General features: G+C 39.5%; 1 protein-coding gene across 8 annotated transcripts in view; it reads right to left on the bottom strand.

Moving 5' to 3' along the window:
* Positions 1-455: 455 nt before the first annotated feature.
* The window catches only part of KNTC1 (kinetochore associated 1), an 85,382-nt gene continuing 64,459 nt past the window's right edge, over positions 456-21,378 (bottom strand). For 6 of the 8 annotated variants that reach the window (XM_043498324.1, XM_043498322.1, XM_043498321.1 and 3 more), the window contains 14 exons: positions 20,041-20,251; positions 19,811-19,920; positions 19,049-19,095; positions 18,241-18,319; positions 17,380-17,498; positions 14,490-14,625; positions 10,792-10,887; positions 9,211-9,267; positions 8,557-8,611; positions 8,399-8,462; positions 5,307-5,436; positions 4,264-4,353; positions 2,888-3,033; positions 456-1,485 (listed from right to left, as the gene is read on the bottom strand). In XM_043498324.1, coding sequence (XP_043354259.1) covers positions 1,221-1,485; positions 2,888-3,033; positions 4,264-4,353; positions 5,307-5,436; positions 8,399-8,462; positions 8,557-8,611; positions 9,211-9,267; positions 10,792-10,887; positions 14,490-14,625; positions 17,380-17,498; positions 18,241-18,319; positions 19,049-19,095; positions 19,811-19,920; positions 20,041-20,251 — 1,605 coding nt within the window. In that variant the 3' untranslated portion in view covers positions 456-1,220. The other 2 variants (XM_038373338.2, XM_043498325.1) reach the window with 2 other exon arrangements.

Raw genomic sequence — 21,378 nt, 5'->3', positions numbered from 1 at the left:
TTTTACTGTGTTGCTCAGTCTGCATTAGCTGACAGCTGAAAAACAGAACTATTGCTAGACTAATTAAATGGCCATCTAGTTATAATTTTTCTTAGTATGATTACTAGAATATATACATGGGTCTTAAAGATACAACCAACCTGGGCCCTTATATCTATTTTGCATCTATTTTAAGCGTACTCAGTTTAGTGGCATGTTTCCACTCAGTTTTAGTAAGGTATTCAGTTTTCTTTGGAGGAATTCATCCATATACTTTGTCTCAAAGAAAGAATAGTGTCACAATAAAACTTAATGGCAGTTAAATTGTTTATTTAAATACACAGTTGGTTTTAGAGAAGTTATCTAAAATATTAATTTCACTGAAATGAGTATCAACTTACTCTATTCAAGTAGCATGTATAGAAAGTCAGGGAAGAATGTCTCAGTTTACATTACAAACATTAGTATTTTGTAAGTTAAGTTCAAAATTTGAGCTTTGTCTATTTTATTTGTGCTCATCCTTGAATGAAAACTAAGTCTACAAAATATTTTACATAAGATACACTAACATTTACAATCTTGTTTAGAAACCCTTATCATATAGCTATACAAAATGAATTTTATTTTAACAGGATTTGGAAATAGGAAAGGTTGTTTAAAAAACAAAGCAAAAAACCCTGACATTGAGGAGAATTAGAAAGCCACAGCAATGACTTCATGTAACTCTTGAAAGCAAGTGAAGTTTAAAATTCCTACTTAATTATTTCCAGTATTGAAGTGCTGAGATTAAACCAAGTTGTATGGGAGGGGGAAGCAGAAGAGGTCATACAAATATAAGTGAAGCCTTTAACTCTTTCACATGGGACAGCACACTTAAACTAATGTGAATGTCTGTTAGCTAGGAGCAATAAAAAAAAAAATCTGAATGGTAACTTTTGTTGAAAGGGTACTTAAGAGGTTTCAGCTTAGTTCCCCTTTAAACACCATGCATGTGACCAATACAGTTTGAAACAATCTTGCCCCTGGAAGAGAAGGGATATAGATCAAGTTACTTGCTCCTCTGGGTAAGCTGTTTCCAGTAAGGGAATACAGAAGTCTACTCTGGTCCACTCAGAAATGTCTGGAGGGGAAGAAAAGAGCAACACACAAGAGTTTAGCAACTTTTTATAGGAATAGAAGTATTACAAAAGGATAAATTTTTATAGGAAAATGGGAAAGGAGCATTGAAATAGGGATAAGATTCACTTTTTATGTAAAAAATGTTGCATAGGATTTAATTTGCATATTTGAAACTTAGAAAAATAACTAATAGTCTTTAACTGATCCAAGAGCATCTTGTTCTTTAGTCTGAATGAATGTCTTGTTTTAAAGAGAAAATACTGAAACCTATAAGTCTGATAACTAGAGCCTTTTACCTTCAAAATATCACAAGATGACCTATCTGCCAGAATGGGATTTCCACATTGTTTTTGATATTCTACAATTAGGGCTGCTGCATCATCCATGCTGTAAAGGACAAAACAAAGTTTCTTTCACAGCTGACAAAACTAATTTCTCTCAACTCGTATAATACTCTACAAAGCAGAGAATTTAGACAATGTGCATTAACTATAAAACAATGCATAAAAATAAAGTTTTGTGATTTCTCTTCTTAGATATGTTTACTTATTTTCCAGTTCCCTAAATGCCTAACAAGAGTTTTGACTATTTCCCTCTACCCCTTTTCAGTAGATAATCCTGGAAGGGAAAAAAGGCTTCCTAAAACCTAGTTATTTACATAAAGCCAAAACCAGCTGTACCCTATGGCAGGAGTTTAGACTTACAGTGGATTTCTAAAAAAGAAAAGGAGTACTTGTGGCACCTTAGAGACTAACAAATTTATTAGAGCATAAGCTTTCGTGAGCTACAGCTCATTTCATCGGATGCATTTGTAAGACTACGTTTTAGTCAGGGGTATTTTTAGTAAAAATCATGGACAGGTCACAGGCAGTAAACAAAAATTCATGGCCTGTGACCAGTCCATGACTTGTACTATATAGCCTTAACTAAAACTTGAGCCCAGGACCCCTGCTGGTGCTGGGAGGGGATGGTTGGTGGGGCTAGCAAGCTCCCTACCTGGTTCTGCGCAGCTCCCTGAGGTAAGTACTGCCCTGCACCACAACCCTCTGTCCCAGCCCTGAGCTCCCTCCCACACCTAAACTGCTGCTGAGGTGGAGGGTCCACGATGGTCTGAGACTGGCCCAGCAGCAGCCAGTGTGGCTGGCCCCGGGGCTGCCTGAGCTGCTCGGGTAGCCCCAGAGCCAGCCGCACTGGCCGCTGCGGAGGTCATGGAAAGTCACGGAATCCATGACACATAGCCTTACCCATTTGTGATCACAAAACGTCACTGTGGCAAGTACAGTTGCTCATATGCAAGAGTAAATATTTGTTTACCGCTGCTAAATTCCATAAAAAACCCCTAGAGAGCCAGTCTCATGTGACCAGCCAGCTCAACAGGCTGTTTCACAGTTCACAGTTTGAAAATTGCTGCTCTATGAACTTTCAGTAAGCTTACTCTTTCCATCCCAATAGAACACATGTCCAAGTCTTATTGAGTCAAGGAACAAAATGCCAACTCCTGAAGTTTGGCACAAATAACTTTACCAAATAAGTGATCCATTACTTTCAGACAATGCTCTCAGCACTGTAAGTAGAGTGCCAGGGAGCATGGAGGATTTCTTAGTCACCTTAAAGAAAAAACATTTAATTGTCAATGCTTGTAAAACTCTTGGATACTGTGTGCTGGTAACTCACTAGAGTCCTAGTAAACAAAAAAGCTACATTAAATACTGTAAGATTCCAACTTCCATAGGAGTTTTTTCTAATTTTTATCTACAGTGCACCACTATACTACACCTTGTTAACCTACCAGCTCTTGGTGGCAAGGTAATCCACTAATTCTTTTACTCTGTGAGTGTTCATCACTTGTAGCTTCAATAATGAGAAGTATTTTGTTTTCAAAAATCTTTCATACTTTTTCTCGTTTATGATGTTGTCCAGAATTAAACATCTAATCTGAAAGTAGCAGAAAAGTTATTTAAATATTTTAAATACAATTAATTAATTTTCCTATACTGAGCTCTTATTTATTTGTCAAGGGTCTATCCTACTAGCTTTTTCCCACTTAAGTTTCACATAAGGTGATGAGGGTTAATGTTTTTACAGCAGTTTGAAAATATAAGCTCTCTCATAAGAAAGGTAGGATGATCTGAGGAGTAAATATTCTTGTCTCTCAGATAGGGAAAAATTAAATTAAACTTACCCACAGTGAATCAAACACAGCCAGAAAAACAGTATTGGGCTGTTCTTTGCTACTAACTAAACACAGCAAAACTGCTTTCTACTGATTTGACAGTTAGCTATTCTTCAAACAGTGCTGCCCTCTGTACGTGGAGTGGGCTACAGAACAGGATTGTGTAACCACAGTCAGCAAGTCAATTACAGAATAATTAACAGACTGCAAAAATTTATTTCCTTACAACTACTACTGACTTATTTTGATAATGGACAAAGTGTACTAACAGTGTCCCTCTGTGCATCAAACTTGTGTTTTTCTTTGTCACCATCTTATTAATCAAGGATAACTTGCTGAATGGTGGCAAAAAGGGCTGGTACAATCCTTGGATGTGTAAATGAGGGAGAAATGAGTAGGGAGGTGATCTTTCTGTATGACATTGGTGTGACCACTTCTGGAATAATGCATAAGGTTCTGGTGTCTACAACTTAAAAACAAAACAATTGGACAGGGTGCAGTAGAACCGCAAAAATGATTCCAGGGCTGGAGAAAATGCCTTACAGTGAGAGTTAAAGAGCTTAGTCTGGGTTAGTTTATCGTAAAGAAAAACTGAGGTGACTTGATTAGTGTATAAATCCCTTCACGAGGTAAGAATACTGGGTACTGAAGGGTTCCTTTAATCTAGCAGAGAAGGCATAACAGAAACCAATGGCTAAAAGCAGAAGCCAGACAAATTCAATCTAGAAATAGGGCACAAGTTTAACAGAGTGACTAACCACTGGAACAAACTCCCAGTGGAAGTGATGGGATTCTCCATCTCTTGCTGTCTTCAGAATCAAGACTGGATACCTTTCTAGAAAATAGGCTTTAGCCAGACACATTATTGGGCTCAACATAGGAATAACTTGGTGAAAGTTAATAGCCTGAGATACACAGGTCAGATTAGAGGGTCTAATGGCCCCTTCTCATCTTAAAGTCTATGAATAGGGAGATTACATTAGTTTATTTACCTGTGATGCAAAGCTTGCTACCTCACCAGTGTTCATGTGTTCATCTACTTGCTGTAGGACAGTCTCTGGGTTACATGAAGATAGGAAACCCTTGGAAAAATTAGTTTGACATTAAAGATATGCAGAATTTTATAGTCTAAAAATTTTCTTTTGATTAACTCCTGCAACATGTTCTACAGTAGAATTTATTATACACTTGCGGTTAACAGTCTGGATTTACTCCATTGTGGAAAACTGAGCCAAGGAATTTCTCTCTCCACAAAAGAAAAAATTTAAAAATATTGCATAAAGAAATACAAATACAATTTAAAAATTTGTGAAACTAAAAATAGACAAACATTTGTAAAATGTAGACAAACTAAGCCTTGGATGGCTTGTAGATGTATTCACAAATAAATATTGTGCCATATGCATAGATAAATTAAAAATGCATCTATTAGTACTGCCAGTGCTATCTTCGTAGTTGTAGGAGCAGCATGCAGGACCCCATGAAGCTTTCGCTCCATCCTCCTCCTTTACTCCGTAGGAGCAAATGCTGAGAGAAGGGAATAGTGAAGATACAAATTGGCAGCTGGGACATAGCTTTAATACAAAGAAAAGGTGCGGGTCACAATATGTGAGATGCTCACATCAAATGTTCATTCTAAAGAGAGGCAAAGATGTCAAGTGTCTCATATTAAGGAAACTAAACTATTAGACAGATTACAAGTTTTAAAAATTAAGGCAAACAAGTTTGCCTGAACTAAGGCTTCACAGCACTATTTTATAGCTTACATGGGACTAGTTCCATGATAATGACACTGAACATTATCACAGTGGCATCAATTTTATTTGCTTCTGCACATAGGTTACTTTTCTTCACATTCTGTTCATCTTAAGCAGGTGTTGAAATCTAACAAATTTAGTTTTGGTTAGTGTCAATTCTCAGTACTGATGGAAGAAACAGATTTATATACATTTCCCATAAGCAACAAGCTCTATGCCTTCCTTTTGAGAGATTTTTTGCCAGCTCAGATGCATAGAAACGTAAACCACCTGCTTACCTGAATCTGTTGCTCTCTCTTCTCAGTCTGGGGAATCAGCAGCAAGCAACCCAGAGCAAAAGCTGCAAGGTCCAACTGTGCATATTGCCTTGCAATTCCAAGTATATCTAGATCAGCTAGAACAGGACACCTTCAGATGGGGAGGTGTCTTAATTAATATACATGTCCTTTTCTTCAGATTTTTGAGAGAAAGCTTTTATTAATTCCAGGGTTGCATGGCTTTGTACCTACACTATTCACTAGTTGCTTAAAAAGGATATTTTTATATTCGCAGTTAACAAATATTAAGTGCAGTTGTTGTCTCACTCAGCTTACAGCCAGAGGAAGGGAGCACACAGTCCATGCTAATGTGCCCTGCTACCCCACATTTCTCCAGTGAATTAACAGAAATAGGTTGTTAAATAGCATTTGCTGCTTCAGTCAGGTATTATTAGATCAATAACATGCTGCAAATTCAGAAATTAATGGGGGCAAATTAGGAGATTACCAAAACTGCATCATGTCTCTGTCAGGTAAGAATGCTTTTTTAACAATGTCTGCAAGGGGGAAAAAGCCAAACACGCATTCCCCTCCCCTTCCTTATGTCACTTTTTGCTTGTATCCCTCATATACTAATCCACATAATTAAATATGTAGTCACATCAATATTTATTGTATATTTTGACCCCTATACGTTATAATATATTGCATTTTAAAAAACTGCAGAACATTGAGGTTGAAAAGTCAAACATTAAAAAGAAAATTAAGGTTGCAAAGTCAAACATAACTTGTGTGTAATGGAGTAACAAATGTCATACATTTGTCCCCCCCCACAAAACCCAAAAACTCTATGCTATCATGTGAAGCTATTCTGACCCCCAACATGGGTCATCAATAGAAGTCAGAACATTAGTTCCATGGCACAGATCAGTACCACAGGAGCTAGTAGGAGTAACTAGTAAAAGCTGATATTCTCTATGTGGACCATTCACTAAGTGGGGATGAAACATTTTGCCAGTGGATTTCACAGCTATTTGCTGACAGCAGGGGAACATGGAGACTGAGGACTTCTGCATTCAATTCCAGATTCTACAGAGCAGTGGATTCTAGTGGTTATAGGCCCTTCCCTGTGCCATTTCTTACCCCTCTGCATTCTTGTGTGGTGGCTTCTTTTTCCTCCTCCTCCACAATGCCTTAGCACTGGAAAAGTGGCAGAGCACAGGAGAGTCTTCCTGCTTTCAGGTCAGGTGCTCAGCAGCTGGGAGGAGTAATTGGGGAAAAAGGTCCTGCTGAGCCCTAGCACCTCTGATCTGAAGCATGCTCAATGCAGATAGAATCTTTAGAGAATTTAACTGCCAAACAAATCTGAGTATGTGCGAACTAGGATTTTTTCCAAGGGATTATAACTTGAGCAAATCTGGACATATGTTCACAGAGAGAGCAAAAGGCACATACCTGATGCTAGGATGACTGCTTTCCTGCTAAATTTGAAAGCCCTTGAAAGCCAAAGCATGGAAGCACTAGAGTGTCTTAAAAATGTTTTGAACATGGGCAAAACAATGCATTTTCCCCTAATCGTACTCTCAGACATAGCTGAACCATTTTGGCTGAGACTTTCAGGCACATACTCAGCATGGGAAATTTCAGCCTGAATGGTTAAAGTTTGGCAGAGTTAAAGCAAATGAAAACAGGATCTGACAATGGGACGTGTCAGGCAACCTTAAGTGTAAATTAAGCAGCAATATCAGCTCTGCCTAGAATATTGTACTAATATATAGTATAACTACATAAACCAGTGCTCTATGTTTAAAACCATGGCTTGAATCTCCTCTCTTTTGTGCTGCCCATGTATTTAGACAAGTACTGCTATTGCAGTGATTCACAGACCCTTTGGGGCCCACCAGTACAATCAAGGAAGTCCGTGAACTGATTGGTCCCTACCCAAGGCAACTGTGTGGGGGTATGTGGGGTCATGCTTCCAGCACCACCCCCAAATACCTCTCTATATTGCCTAGCAATGCTGTAATTTATCATTAGTATCAGGTAAGCGGTCAGTATTTTAATTTGCTGTGTTTTTTTGTTGATCTGTTCAAATAATTTCTCTAAAGTAATATTTGTGATAACTATTAAAGTAATGTGAAAGAAACAAATTAATGAGGGAGGAGTTGGGGGTCTGCGGATTTATCTATTTAAGTTTAGGGGTCCTGGGGTAAAATAAAGTTGAGAACCACTGTGCTATTGTATCTTCTGCCAAGTTAGTAGTTACAAATGCAAGACAGAATTACTACTGAGCATAAGCAAGCACACTTCCATAAGTAAACATACTGTTTTTAAACAGAGCTAGGTACTATTTTGTTGAAGTTGCCACAAGAATTTCTACAATTAGCTGTGGCAAAGTTGTAGGACTTCATTAGAATGTAGACTGATGCAAATGAGGGAGAATGAACCATTTATGCATACACAATTCGATTCTGGATAGATTAACTTTGTGTATATATCTCTGTGTTTGATTTTGAGTGCTAATACTTTAAAATGTCATGTTTATTGTCTATAAGAATATAAATCAACATGATTTTTTTAGTGCTATAAACTAATGGGCTGGGAAGTTTCTCGCGCACTTCATGCTCTGTAAACATTTTTTATGATTAATTGCACTTTTAGAGTGAGATTCTGTGATGTGCCTCTAAAGGCAGCACAGAACTCACAGACCAGTGGAAAGGACAGGGTGGCTAAGTGGCTTTAAGTGACTGTTGGATTGTCCAGATACTGGACTTCTCCAGGGGCTGGAGCAGGCCCTGGTGTAATTTAGATGCCGTGAGTGGCTGTCTAACTTTTAGCACCTGTCCCTGGCTCCCTATGGACAGCAGTGCTGCCAAAAACCTACAGCACTATGTACTGGACCCTGCCCCGCAAAAACCTGCAGAGAAGGGGGCTGTCTGTCTTAGTTCCTGCACCACAGGGGTTTCCCCCAGTCAGATCCAGGGCTTTTAGAGTTCCTTATACTGATTTAGCTTTTTACCAGTGCAAAGGGTTGGAGAAGGGGTAAGAATCTCTCACACAGTATTTCCCACCTCCAATCTTCTAACCAAGGGCAGGATGTAACATTTACTTACTTCAGTAAAACCACAAAACATTCACAGCATGCCTCTAACTGCTTAGGACTTGGTGGACAAGAAGCTGAGGAAAAAAAAGAAAGGAGATATTGACAAACTAAAATACAGTACTGCCAAATTATTACACAAGTATGAAAGAGAGCTAAGGATAAACCTACCTGCAAGAAATGGTGCCAGAATTACACTTCTCCAAGCTCGGCTAAAGTTAGGAATCTATTGAAAGTAAATATATTTTTAAAACAACACCCATAACATTCACAAGCCAGCACAATATGGAATTTTGGAAATTGTCAAATTCATTTTTTTAAACAACTCAACTTTGGACTAAGGTAATATCCAGTACTATATTCTAAATTATAGAATTTAAGGTGTAAGATTTTGAACATTGGGTTCTTGGATGTCTGCCTTCTGAGGCTAGTGTCTAATCCCTATATTTTTCTTTTTAAACTCCCTGGCTCCCAGAGGCAATGGCATCAGACACTTAATCTCTAAGTATCAGACCTCCTAGTTAGTCTTTACCATACTCCTGACTTCGCAGGATTGACCTAGACAAAATAACGTTACCACCAATTTACAAATCCCTCAAAATAAGGGTCTAATAAAGGAAGAAATGACACAACCTTACAGTACAGTAGAAAATAACAATTACATTTAACAGCAATAAAATTTGGTACCATTTATTATGGAGTACTTATGTCTAGCACTTACCATCAACGGATGACAAAACTGTTTGCAAAAAGGAAAGTAAGTATCATTATACTATTTTAGATGAGGAACTGGGCGCAGAGCACATTCATAAGAGATTTACATACCTGCCATAATGAAGGAACCCCAGTAATTGCTATTAAAACTTTCCTGAGATAATGAATCTGAAAAACAATTATTCCAGTACAAAATGTCTTAGTATTTTGTAGATTTACACAACATCCTACAGGATTAAATTATACTTATGCTCTTGTCATTAAATTATGAATTTGCAGTTCCTAAATTGGACAACCCAAGCAAACGTTAATATTTTGTATTACAAAATTAAGAATGTTATCATCAATGTATCCTGCATTTCAGTAAGGTGAATGTAACATTTTATCAATTATATGTCTTTGTCTGGTGGTTTAACAAAATACACTGTATTGAAATTCTTTTCCTCATTATCATCATCATATATGATTTTGACTCCTACAACTAACTTTGAAAGGAGTCATTTTCCAAAATTCATAATGTAGATCTTGAACTGTTCTTCTCAAGTTTTCATACTATAAGTTAAAAAACAAATACTAAAACCCTTGAAGCTTTAAAAATTCTCACTGCCAACAGCACAAAAAAATAATCAGTCACAGATAAGACACCAATAACCCACAATGGGCTTATATCTAGAGCAGTGGTGGGCAACCTTTTGGCCTGAGGGCCACATCTGGGTGGGGAAATTGCTTGCAGGGCCACGAATGTAGGACAGGGGGTTGGGGTGTGGGAGGGAGTGCGGAGAATGGGAGGGGATGCGATGTGCAGGAAGGGCCTCAGGGCAAGGGGTTGGGGCAGAGGAGGGGTGGGAGGGTGTACAAGGGGGCTCAGGGAAGGGAGTTGGGGTACAGGAGGGGTTGCACAGTGTGGGAGGGGGCTCCAGGCAGGGGGTTGGGGTGCAGAGGGCTGGGGTGCAGGCAGGGGGCTCAGGGCAGGGAGTTGGGGTGCGGGAGGGGTTCGGGCTCCGTATCTGGCGGGATTGCCACCCTCGTGGCACTGTGGTTCCCTGTTTCCGGCCAATGGGAGCTTCAGGGGAGGTACCCACAGGCAAGGGCAGCATGCAGAGCTCTCTGTCCCTCCTCCCGCAGGGACGTGGTGCTGGCTGCTTCGTGGAGCGGCGCAAGGCCCGCAGTGCCATGGGGGTAGCCATTGTGCAGGCTGGATCCAAAGCTCTGAGCAGCTGAATCTGGCCCGCAGGCCGTAGTTTGCCCATCTCTGATCTAGACAGACAGTATGGCATGCCGAGATATAAATCTACAGCATGCTACATGCTAGCTAGCTGTGTTGCCCCTGCCTCTGTGCACTAAAAAATTCCTTAGTGCACTTTGATGTATTCCACTTTGAAATAAGCACACATCAAAGAGCACTAGGGAACTGTAAGTGCACAGTAGCAGGGTCCACATGGAAAATTAGTGTGCAGCATATTAGTGTCATGTGAATTTATACCCCAGCTTGCAGCACACCAACTGTTGCCTAAACAAGCCCAGTAAGTTTGTATAACATGCATTTTAATTTCACTGTTTAGCAATCAGAAGCTGATATGTCTAGGGTGTGTTTGTTTTGCATTTGCTTGCATACACAGTTGCCCCAATGTAGCATCTCTTTAATGTCCCTACGGAACAGTATGTTTCAAATATTATCTAAAAGTTCCTTACCATATTGAAACCAAGTAGTTTCTGCAGTAAGCCACTCCAGAGTTGAGGATCATACACTTTATATTCTAAACTAAGTTCAGTCACCAGTCTGGCAGCCTAAAGCAAAACAAGACAAATTGAATTATTTCATTAAACTACATTATCTTACAATCCTCTGTAGTTTTCTAGATAGAGTTATTTTAGAGCAGTGGTTCTCAAACTGGGGTTCGCAGAACATTACAGGGAGTTTGCCAGAAAAATTTCACTAATAGCAGCCAGAGGACCCCCCGGCACTGGAGGCAGCAGGTGGGACCCGGTTGCAGGGCAGACAGCCCAAGCCCCAGGAAGAGCGGGGCCAGGCAGTTGGGTCTGACAGTCTGAGCCCTGCCCCGTCAGCGGGGGGGCTGGCAGCCCGAACCCCAGCGCTCCGCCTGAGGTTGGCAGCCTGAGACCTAGGAAGAGCAGGGCAGGACAGTTGGGGCCGGCAGCCCGAGCTCTGGCAGTCAGCGGAACCTGCAGCCCGAGCTCAGTTGAGCTCAGCTGCCCGGGATGGTCAATGGGGTCCAATAGCAGGAGCACCATGGAGTGCGGAGCTGGCAGCCCAGACGCGGGGCCAGTAGCCTGAGCCCTGTGGTGGGCAGGGCGGCAGCTGAGACCCCAGCTGCACACGTGGCAGCTCGGACCCATCCTTGTCAGACAGGGGAAGTTGGCATCGAGGGCAGAGTGAACAGGGACCACGCTGTACGTGGGGGTGGTCCAAGCTAATTTGTCCCTCGCAGGGCACCCTCGTAGGGACAGATCTCGTGGCGGAAGAAAAGCTGTTTGCGAGCCAAACCAGCTGGAAGAACACTGTAGCCAGTGTAGCAGTGTTAAGGTGCCTCAGTAATTGTCATTGTCTCTGGAGTGCTGTTTTGCTTCAGTGAGACTTGAGTGAATCTTCTCATTTTCTAGTTTGTTGGTTGTTAGCAGTCTCTCTGTGTTATTTTATTAGAACTTTTGTATACAAGTTCAATGGATAAGTGGCTGAAAAAGGAAACTGTAAAGATGCAAGAATCAGCTAGTGTTTCCTCAAGTCCACACTGTGGAAAAATCTAAATCTAATGATCATGATGGTCCTGGAAAGTCACTTACAAAGAAAAGAAAATATGATGATGATTATATAAATATGGCTTTACATGCACTGGTAATCAAGAACATCCAAAACCACTGTGTGTGATTTGTGGTGATGTTCTAGCAACCAGCAGCCTCAAACCTTCTCTACTTCGGCACCATTTAGAAACTAGGCATCCTGCACAACTTGACAAGCCTGTTGATTTTTTCAAGTGAAAATTAGCTGAGAGGAAAAGTGAAATTACCAGTTTTATATCCAAAGAAAGTACTGATAATGAAAATGCACTTGAAGCGTCACACTGTGTGAGCTACCGAATAGCAAAAGCATCAGAAGCCCATACCATAGCAGAGAGCTTGATTGGTCCATGTATAAAAGACGTAGTTCATTGCATGCTCAGAGAAAAGGCTGCAAAAAGGATTGACATGGTACCTTTGTCCAATAATATGTTATCATGAAGAATTAATGATATGTCAAATAATGTAGAGACCACAATAGTACATAGAGTGAAAAATAGTCCATATTATGCTATACAGTTGGGTGAATCAACTGATGTAGATAATCTAGCTATTTTGCTACTATTTGTACATTATGTGAATGATGATATCATTGAAGAAGACTTGTTCTGCCGATCATTGGAAGAACGTACAACTGGAGAAGATATCTTCAATCTCACTAATGCATATTTTCAAGAAAAGGAAATAGATTGGTCTCGTTGCCTAGGCATTTGCACTGATGGGGCCTCATCAATGACGGGGAAGTATACTGGATTTGTAGCTCGAACAAAAAAGGTTGCATCAAAAGTCTCTTGGACTCATTGTAGCATCCATACACAAGCCCTCGCAACAAAACAAATGCCTGAGGGACTGAAGGAAGTGCTGGACAATGCAGTGAAAATGGTGAATTTCATAAAATCGCGGCCAACAAATCCAGAATATTTCACGTACTTTGTTGAGAAATGGGTAGTATACACAATTGTCTGTTGACCTATACTGAAGTTAGATGGCTCTCATGGTGCAAAATCCTTGTGCGCTTGTTTGAGCTTAGAATGGAAATCCTAGTTTTCTTCAACAGCCACCCTTTCCAGCTTGCCAGCTGTATGGAAAATAATGTCTGGCTCCAGAGCTTAGCTTATTTAGCAGATATTTTCTCAAGAATTAATGACCGAATTTGTCTCTTCAAGGCCTCAATATAACTGTTTTCAATGTGCAAGGGGAGTTGAATCCACAATAAAGAAGTTGCAGTTCTGGGAAAGTTGTTTGGAAAACAATCAAACTGAGCGTTTTTAGTAATCTTCATGACTTCCTGGCAGAACATAAACTTCTGTTGGATCAGTGCACTAAAACCAATATAATTGTACACCTAAAAGGACTTTCAGAGAATACTTTCCAGCTATGTCAGGTAATAATGACTGGATTTGCACCCCTTTCGATGATATCACTTTCTCAACACAGATATTGAACACTGAGGAAAAAGAGAAATTGATTGATATCTCCTGTGATTACGAACTAAAAAGGAGTTTCAGAAATCTGTCATTGATCAACTTTTGGCTGAGTTCAAGAAATGAGTACCCCCTTTTGGCAGAAAAAGCTGCTGCAGTTTTGTTACCGTTTTCAACAACATACTTATGCGAGAAAGTGTTTTCCTCGTATGCACATCTAAAAACCAAATACAGAAACAGACTTGATGCTGAACGAGACCTGAGACTTTATCTTTCTCCAGTGGTTCTGGACTTCCTAGAGTTTTGCAAAGCAAAGCAAGCGCATCCAGCTCACTGAGGAAATTTAAACTTAAATCCCTGGAAATATTCATTTTTAGGAGTGGATTCACAAGATTTCACAATTTAGTGAAAGGGGTTTGTGGGCTGTTAAAGTTTGGGAACCACTGTTTTAGAAAGGTTAGTGGTCTTATACAGACTTTTCTCCTGAAAGACCATGATTGAGATATATCCCCAAAGTTGGTTTAGACACACAAGCAGGATGTTAGCATGTTTAAAAATTCCCACATTTTATTTGATGTGTTGGTGTTTCTTCCATTACCCCATTCTTTTATTTCCATATTTTGAACTATGCCCCTCTGCTGAAGATCTGACCATTTCCATTTTATGGGTATAAAAACAGAAGTATTGTCATTGAAACTTTCCTCAGTAGAATAGTGTCCTTTCTGCATAAGTAATAAATTTCTCTATAGAAACTTGCCTCTCTGTTTTGTCTTCAGTTATTCATTAACTCAACTTTTTAAAGTTATAAATGCGGTACTGGATATTTTAATGCAACAAATCACTGGATGTAAAACAAAAAATTCAAAATGAAGTGTGTAAGAAGGTATAGCTATGGCTCCACTGCCAATTTAGCATAGTCAGATAACTAACAGTTGCTCAAAAGGTATGCACCTGTCATCCTTTGATATCTGTACCATTAAAATAGAATAGGTTTTTACACTGTGGAATTATGTACATTTTTCAAGGCCTTTTAAAAAAATATCAACAGGCAACTAAAACCTAAAAATATACAAAAGATACAGCATGTAGGCATGCGCGCACACACACAATGTATAATATAATTATTCACACATATACACCATCAAATTTACTGTCTCTTCTTAATCATACCGTGGGTTCATGGCTATGGTTTTTCCACAGTCCCTTAATCATTCCTTCTTTAGGACTCCTGTGAAAGGATTCATAGGTGTATGGAATGTTCAATGTTTCAAACTCTGCCAGATAAATGAAGCATTGTAGAAAATATCTGCAAAAACAGAAGTTGTGATACTTATAGTGACAGCTGTTTTATAATCCATGTAGTTCTTACCAGTTAGATTCAAGAATAAAACTAATTTAATTCACTATTGGTTAAAAAAGGAAGAGACAGTACCAATATCAACTGTAGTCTTATGAAAGCAAGTTTATTGGACACAACATTTTTCTCGGAATTAACCAAATACTGCACAATGAGAAGGTGTGACGCTCTGTACCTAGGGGGAACACCCTACACCCCCAGGTTCATCTTTATAAAATGATTGTGTGGTATCCAATGCAAAGTTTGTCATGTTAGGTGTCTTCGGAAGCCTCATGATGACATGAGCATGGTTGTTATAGTGATGTTATAGTAATTGTTACAAGTAATGTTATAGGTTATAATTTCATGTATATAGTTATGAGGCTGAAAATGTATCCTCATGGTTTAAATCAAGCCCAGGGAAAAACTCTCCAAGAGCAGAGAGGCAGTTCACACCTTATCAGGGTAGGTATGGGACAAGCCCAGCCCAGCCTCACAGGAACAAAGGACTCTGGCCTAGGCAGCAACAAAGGAATCTGTTAGACTCTCGAGGGAGACCCCCCGCTTCCTTTGGTCAGTTTGGAACTGTGATGAGGTAATGCTCACCTGACTCTGAAGGTGGGGTGGGGGGGGAGGCATGGGGGAAGCCAAGAGGGAAGAAAGGACGTGATAAAAGGGAGAGACTTTGCCATGCTCTCTCTCTCTCTTCCATCTACATCTCCAGACACCATACCAAGCAACTGAAGTACTGATCAAAGGGGAGAGCCTGTCTGAAGAGCAACCAGCCAGCCTGGGGTGAGAAGCATCTAAGTGCGTAAGGACACTGTAAGTGTTAAGATCAGCTTAGAATGTGTTTTGCTTTTATTTCATTTGACCAAATCTGACTTGTTATATTTTGACTTATAATCACTTAAAATCTGTTTTTATAGTGTGATACAGCATGGCCAGAGGGCAGCAGGGTGATAGAAGGGAGACATGTAAGCCCCAGGATGATGAGAACCTTATTCCCTGTAGAGCGAAGAGAGGTTGCTATAGATTAATTAGAGCACCTGAAGCCAATTAGAGCACCTGAAGCCAATCACCTGATAAAACCCCCCTGCTTCAATCAGACAGTTGGGAGGAGTTGAAGCAGAGTGGTTTGGTGTTGGAGCAGAGAGCAGTCTGAAGGAGAGCAGTTTGGAGGGAAACAGAGGAGAGTTTGGAGAAGTGCTGTGGTGGGCCAGAAGACTAAGACCCTAGGTAAAGGGAAACCCGGCTTGTGCAGAAAAGAGGGACTCCTCAGACACAAGGGGTTGGGAGAAACCTGGCCCAAGCAGAGAGAGGGCAGGAAGCCCCATAAGCTGAAGGGCCAGAGAAGGAAAGGGGAAGAAATCGCTAGTTCAAGTGGTTTGCCACTATCCCTAGGGCCCCTGGGCTGGGACCTGGAGTAGAGGGTGGGCCCGGGTCCCTCCCTCTCCACTCCCCTTCTCTGGGATACTAGTGGGACAGTTAATACCCCAGATCAGGAGTGAGAAACGGCGCCCTGAACCTCCCCCACAAAAAGAGAAAGCGCGGGACCCATCATAGTAGTGCCAGCAATTTGCCACAATAGTTAATAAATTTGTTTGTTTCTTCTACCTGAAGCAGTGCGTTTGGTTTGAAGAGTGTCAGAGACTACCTTGGGATAACAAGCCTGGTGCACATCAATTTCTTTGTTAAATTGATGAACTCATATAAGTTTGCAGCGTCCAATGGACATAACTGAGCACTGCAAGATGGAGGTTCCTAGGGTTTTGACAGAGATACTGGCTAGTGTCATTCAGTTGCACAATCGAAGGAGCAGTTTGCATGCCAGAGGCTGTGCATGAACAGCCTAGGAGTGGGGGTTCTCACAGCAGAGCAGGGTATGGCTGGCTCCCAGAGTCAAGAATTGGAGTGACCTAGCAGGTCACCGGTCCAGATAATATCGGAGGAGAATGTCACAGAAGGATGGGTAGTTCAAAATATCACTAGTGACTAAAAACTTACTGTAACTCTTACATTAGAATCTGACTCTCACACAGAGATGAATAGAATTACACAGACACATGTAGTACACAGCATTATGCATTCTAGACATCATTTTCTATCGATAAAATGGGCCCTTGCCCAAAATTAATTATAAAAGAAATCCACAATCCAAATTCTCAAGAGGAGTTGGAGAGCATGGCTCTATAGGAGATAATACATTAAAAGAATTACAATTATTCATAATTTTTCTGCAGAGGCAAATATCCTACCAAGATGCCCAAATGTAGTGTCTATTGACTAAGGAGAAGGTGTGTACCCAAGACAAGACTCCTAAAGGGACTCTGAACATAAGGCCCATAGATGGTGAGAGGAAATGCTTCAAATATTATGGAAATAACCCTAATCTATACAAAGAAAGTAGTTAAAATTGGCTTCATGCCCAAGCATAGACATAGAAATTTCTCAGTCACTTTCAGAGTAAAAAATGGGCACTATTATGCAGTATTGTATGATACATGCAAAAAGACAAAGTGTGTACTTCTGAAATAAGTTAAAAAATGGAGGAGAAAAAGGAAGGCAAATTAATAATAATAATAATTAATAATAATAATAAAAAATCAGCAAAAGTGTTTCCCCTCAAATAAAAAACAAATACACTTCTGTCCTAAGAGATTTATGGAAGCATAGTTGGATTTAATTGGAATATTTTCTAATACAGAAGAAAATTCAGCTTACTTTACTTTCTCAATGGGTTTCTTAAACAGTGATTCAACCGTATCTGCATCTGCTAAGTAGATCAGACACTTAAGAGCTCTGCTTCTCTGGGCAAATGTCAACTGGTTCACACCAATAGGCTGAAAGAGAAAATATGGTTCTTGGTAAAGTACACCTATTTGCTGAATAGTAACAAAACAGGATTTTTTAAATAATTTACATATTCAGTCTAACATTCATGGGCTCTGTTTAGCACAAATGTTGTGCAGATTAACCTGGACAGGTTTCCTTTCAACCTATAAGAATTTGTTGTCCAGTTAAACTATTTGTCGAACTTCAAGGCACACTGCTGGGCCCATCTGATTTTCCAGGCTTTTAGAATGTAACAGTAAAGATGAAATAGTTATGGCCTGTTGTATTCGTTGTTTTTTTTTAAAATTTGCTTGGTTCTTGTAAAGTGGAGAAGGAACCACAGTTGTTTTAACTGTTGGGTTGGAGTTCCCCTCCCCCACTAAGCAAATGTGAGCCAATAGCTTAGTGCACTATAAAGCTACCTATATTAAGTGCTCTTAAAGTTAGTCCTAATACCACCCAAAAGCAAGTTCAATCCGCAATAATTCAAAGTCCTGGAGTTCAAGGGTGAAATCCTGGCCACGAATGAAGTTAGTGGCAAAACTCCCATTGACTTCAATGAAGTCAGGATTTCACACCAAAAGAGAAAAATTATTAAGTATAAAACTGAATAATTTATGTGCATATGCTAAAGCAAGTTACAAAGCCTCATAATTAACACCAATTCCTTTAAACAGATTTATTGAAGTATAATAAAGATGGGAAGTCACTGTTAAGTGTTTTTTTTTTTTTAAAGTTGTCTCAACTTACAGATGTGGCAGATGTTGTAATTGCAAAAAGCATTCTTGAGCTGTAATCCATTGGACGTGGTTGAAGTAGATATATAACTCTGAAAAAATCATTTATTTTTCATAAAAGTACAGCATTGCATAGCCTTTGCATTATAATACAGCATATTCATTTTATTCCAGACATAAATATATTTTACTCCCAATATGAGATATGGATTAACACTGCGCTACAATGTACATGACGACAAAACTGTGGGCCCAGTCATGGAAACCCTTACTTCCATGCATAGTGCTTAATTTCACATGTAGTTTCATTACGAATGGGACTACCTGAGGGAATAAGTATCTGAAGATTCAAGCCTTATGTTCAGAGAAAATACAGATGGGATAATACAAGATGTGCAACATAGTTCTTTTCCCTGGTGTTTAGAGAACAATGACTGCCCACTCTGATTTTGCACTATGTGGTAATCTTTAAAACCTGCTCAAAACTAGTTTGTAAGAGGCAACAATCTAGCTCCTGTAACTTGTAATGAAGTAGCTATATGAAAATGCCATCTGTTCAGCCAAATCTAACATACAGCTCATTTCCGCACATTATCATCAATTAATCTACAGCATCCAACTGGATGTTTAGCAGGGCAGCAGGATCACATTTAAAAACAGAACAGCACTTTGGGCCCAATACTACATTCCTTGTCTATGCCAGTGTCCCATTACAGCCAATGTGAGTTTTGCCTGAGTATTGTGTTTTATCTGCTGGGAAGCCAAAAATCATTAAAACTTAAGTTAACAAAAAATGACTATATATCAGAACACAAACATACCTCCTGAGTTCTTCATCTTCCTGTACATCCCCAAAACTTTGAGTTTTCTATAAAGCAGAAGTGGATAAAAGTAGTTATGGAATTATTTGAACTTGCAGGTTTTGAAGGGGAAAAATCAAGGGCTAGATTGAGCTTTTATTCAAGTCTTGTGTAAGGGACTTAGCTGTGCCACCCCAGAAGGAGCACTGGAAATAAATTTTTGACTTTGTCACAATTCCTCTTCTGCTCTATCCCTTGTTGCTCCATAATATATGCTATTCCTTCATCAAGTGTTAATTACTCCTCACTTTGCTGACTGCTGTTTTGGAGACACGTTGAAGCTAAGGGTCTGTCATTCCTTTTCCCTGTCCATCCATTTGCTTGGGATGGACATGCAGTACAGAGTACTGGACAATGAACCCGAACACTGCTCCAACTGGCACTGGGAGCTGAATTACCCCCAAGCTGGCTCCAGGATCAAGGATGTGTAAAGCCATCTTTACTATTCCCTACGTTTCCTGGGATCTGCACTAAAGACAACTAACCGCCAGACCAGAGAATGATGGTCCTGATCTCTATACAAAGTACAAGGAAAGCTATTTCAAATTGTTCTCATCAGGAAAGACCTAAAAAGACATTGAAATGAAGTCGGTCTGAAGTCTGTTTTAGATACATCTGCACAGCTCTATGTTCTCAATGCTCACAACCCTGGTTTGTGAGGAGCTGAGAATAATAGTTTTCTATGAAATATAAAGCTCATTCCCTCATGAATTCCCTACTTACTTCATCTGTTGGTATATTTGGACATAGCCATTTTTCAAGCAATTTATCCCAGATTTTGTTCATATCCAAGTTGTTAATTTCAGCTATTTCCTTAGCTGCTGCATGAATATCTATATAGATATAGAATATATATAGAAAATGCAAATTTATTTTAAAAATCCTCATCAAGATTCATTTGTAAATTATATCCATATAGCCCCTCAGAAATTTACTAGAGAAAGTTTACTAACCTGGATAATCTCGGCTGGTTGGATTTTGAATCCTTTGGTTTATGCTGCTGTGCTCATAGAGTAAAGCAATAAGATTTGCTGGCTTTCCAGTAAGTTTCAGATGCTCTGCAGTGCTTAATTTGTGGGTTATTAGCACAGTTTCTGTGGCTGATCTCTTGTACTGCATACGTAACTTCTTCAGCAGTACTTCAGCTTTTTCATGCGATTCATCCTTTATCAAAAAATAGTGACATTTTGTAACAATCTAAATAAACTTCCTTCCATTTAGAGGCTTGAAAAAAAAAAAAAGTTGACTATTTACTATAACATTCAGTCTGATGTAACAGTTGAACATTTAACTAGTATATAAAGCCTATTGCTTTTGTAGTATTTCCATCTGAATTTCTAGACCTTTATGTGCCAAGCAGAGAGACAGGTCTCTGGAGCAGCTGCTAGGAATCTAACAGTGACAGTATTTTAATGATTTTAATGATATTATTCATTGCCAATGTCCTTGGACAATAATGAGCACCGTGGAAAAGCCAGCAAAAGTGATATGTCTATATGTAATAGTAGATAAGAAACATTATGGGAAAGAGTTTGGATAAAGCTGAAGAAAACTTGGGTTCAGCTATAAGCCTAACAAGCATAATAAACCTTCAATTTAAGCGTGGTTCTAATCAGAGATGTGAATTTCCAAAAAATGTCATTGTGATGTTTTATGTTCATTGTCTCAGTGACTCCACAGCAAGTTTCCCCCTCCTTCCTCTGTCCCCAACTGCCAGCCCAGAAACTCAGCCTGGAATCCAAGAGTCGAGTTAGGAATGTGCATGCTAGAAAGAATCTATCAGCAGTAAAAGTTCTGTAATTGGAACAAAATTAATCTGTTTATTAATAGAATCCAGCTCATTCTCTTATAGCAAAGGAAGTGCAGCTAAATAGGAAAGTATGAGAATCCCCCCTGGCTTCCCCAAACAGACAAAAAACCAACCCACATTTGTTAGAAAATAACAGATAAATGACAACTGGACAGAGAGATTTCAGAGTAGCAACCGTGTTAGTCTGTATTCGCAAAAAGAAAAGGAGTACTTGTGGCACCTTAGAGACTAACAAATTTATCTGAGCATAAGCTTTCGTGAGCTACAGCTCACTTCATTGGAGAGAGTAATTCTGTTGTAGATGCAATTTTTTTCCAGTCACTTTCCATCGGTGCACTTTATATAGAAAGAGTTTTATTCTTTATACTGTGGGGTTTTTTTTAAATTTGAATGAAAAAAATCTTTGGTGGTTTGATATGATGCACACTTTATAATCCAAATTACAACAAAACAAAAAACATAAAAATTATCATCTCTATAT

This window comes from Dermochelys coriacea, chromosome 15 (genome assembly GCF_009764565.3).
Source record: "Dermochelys coriacea isolate rDerCor1 chromosome 15, rDerCor1.pri.v4, whole genome shotgun sequence".
NCBI classification, from domain to species: domain Eukaryota; kingdom Metazoa; phylum Chordata; order Testudines; family Dermochelyidae; genus Dermochelys; species Dermochelys coriacea.
The sequence above is the reverse complement of the archived record's forward strand: the minus strand, read 5'-3'. Positions and strand labels throughout refer to the sequence as shown.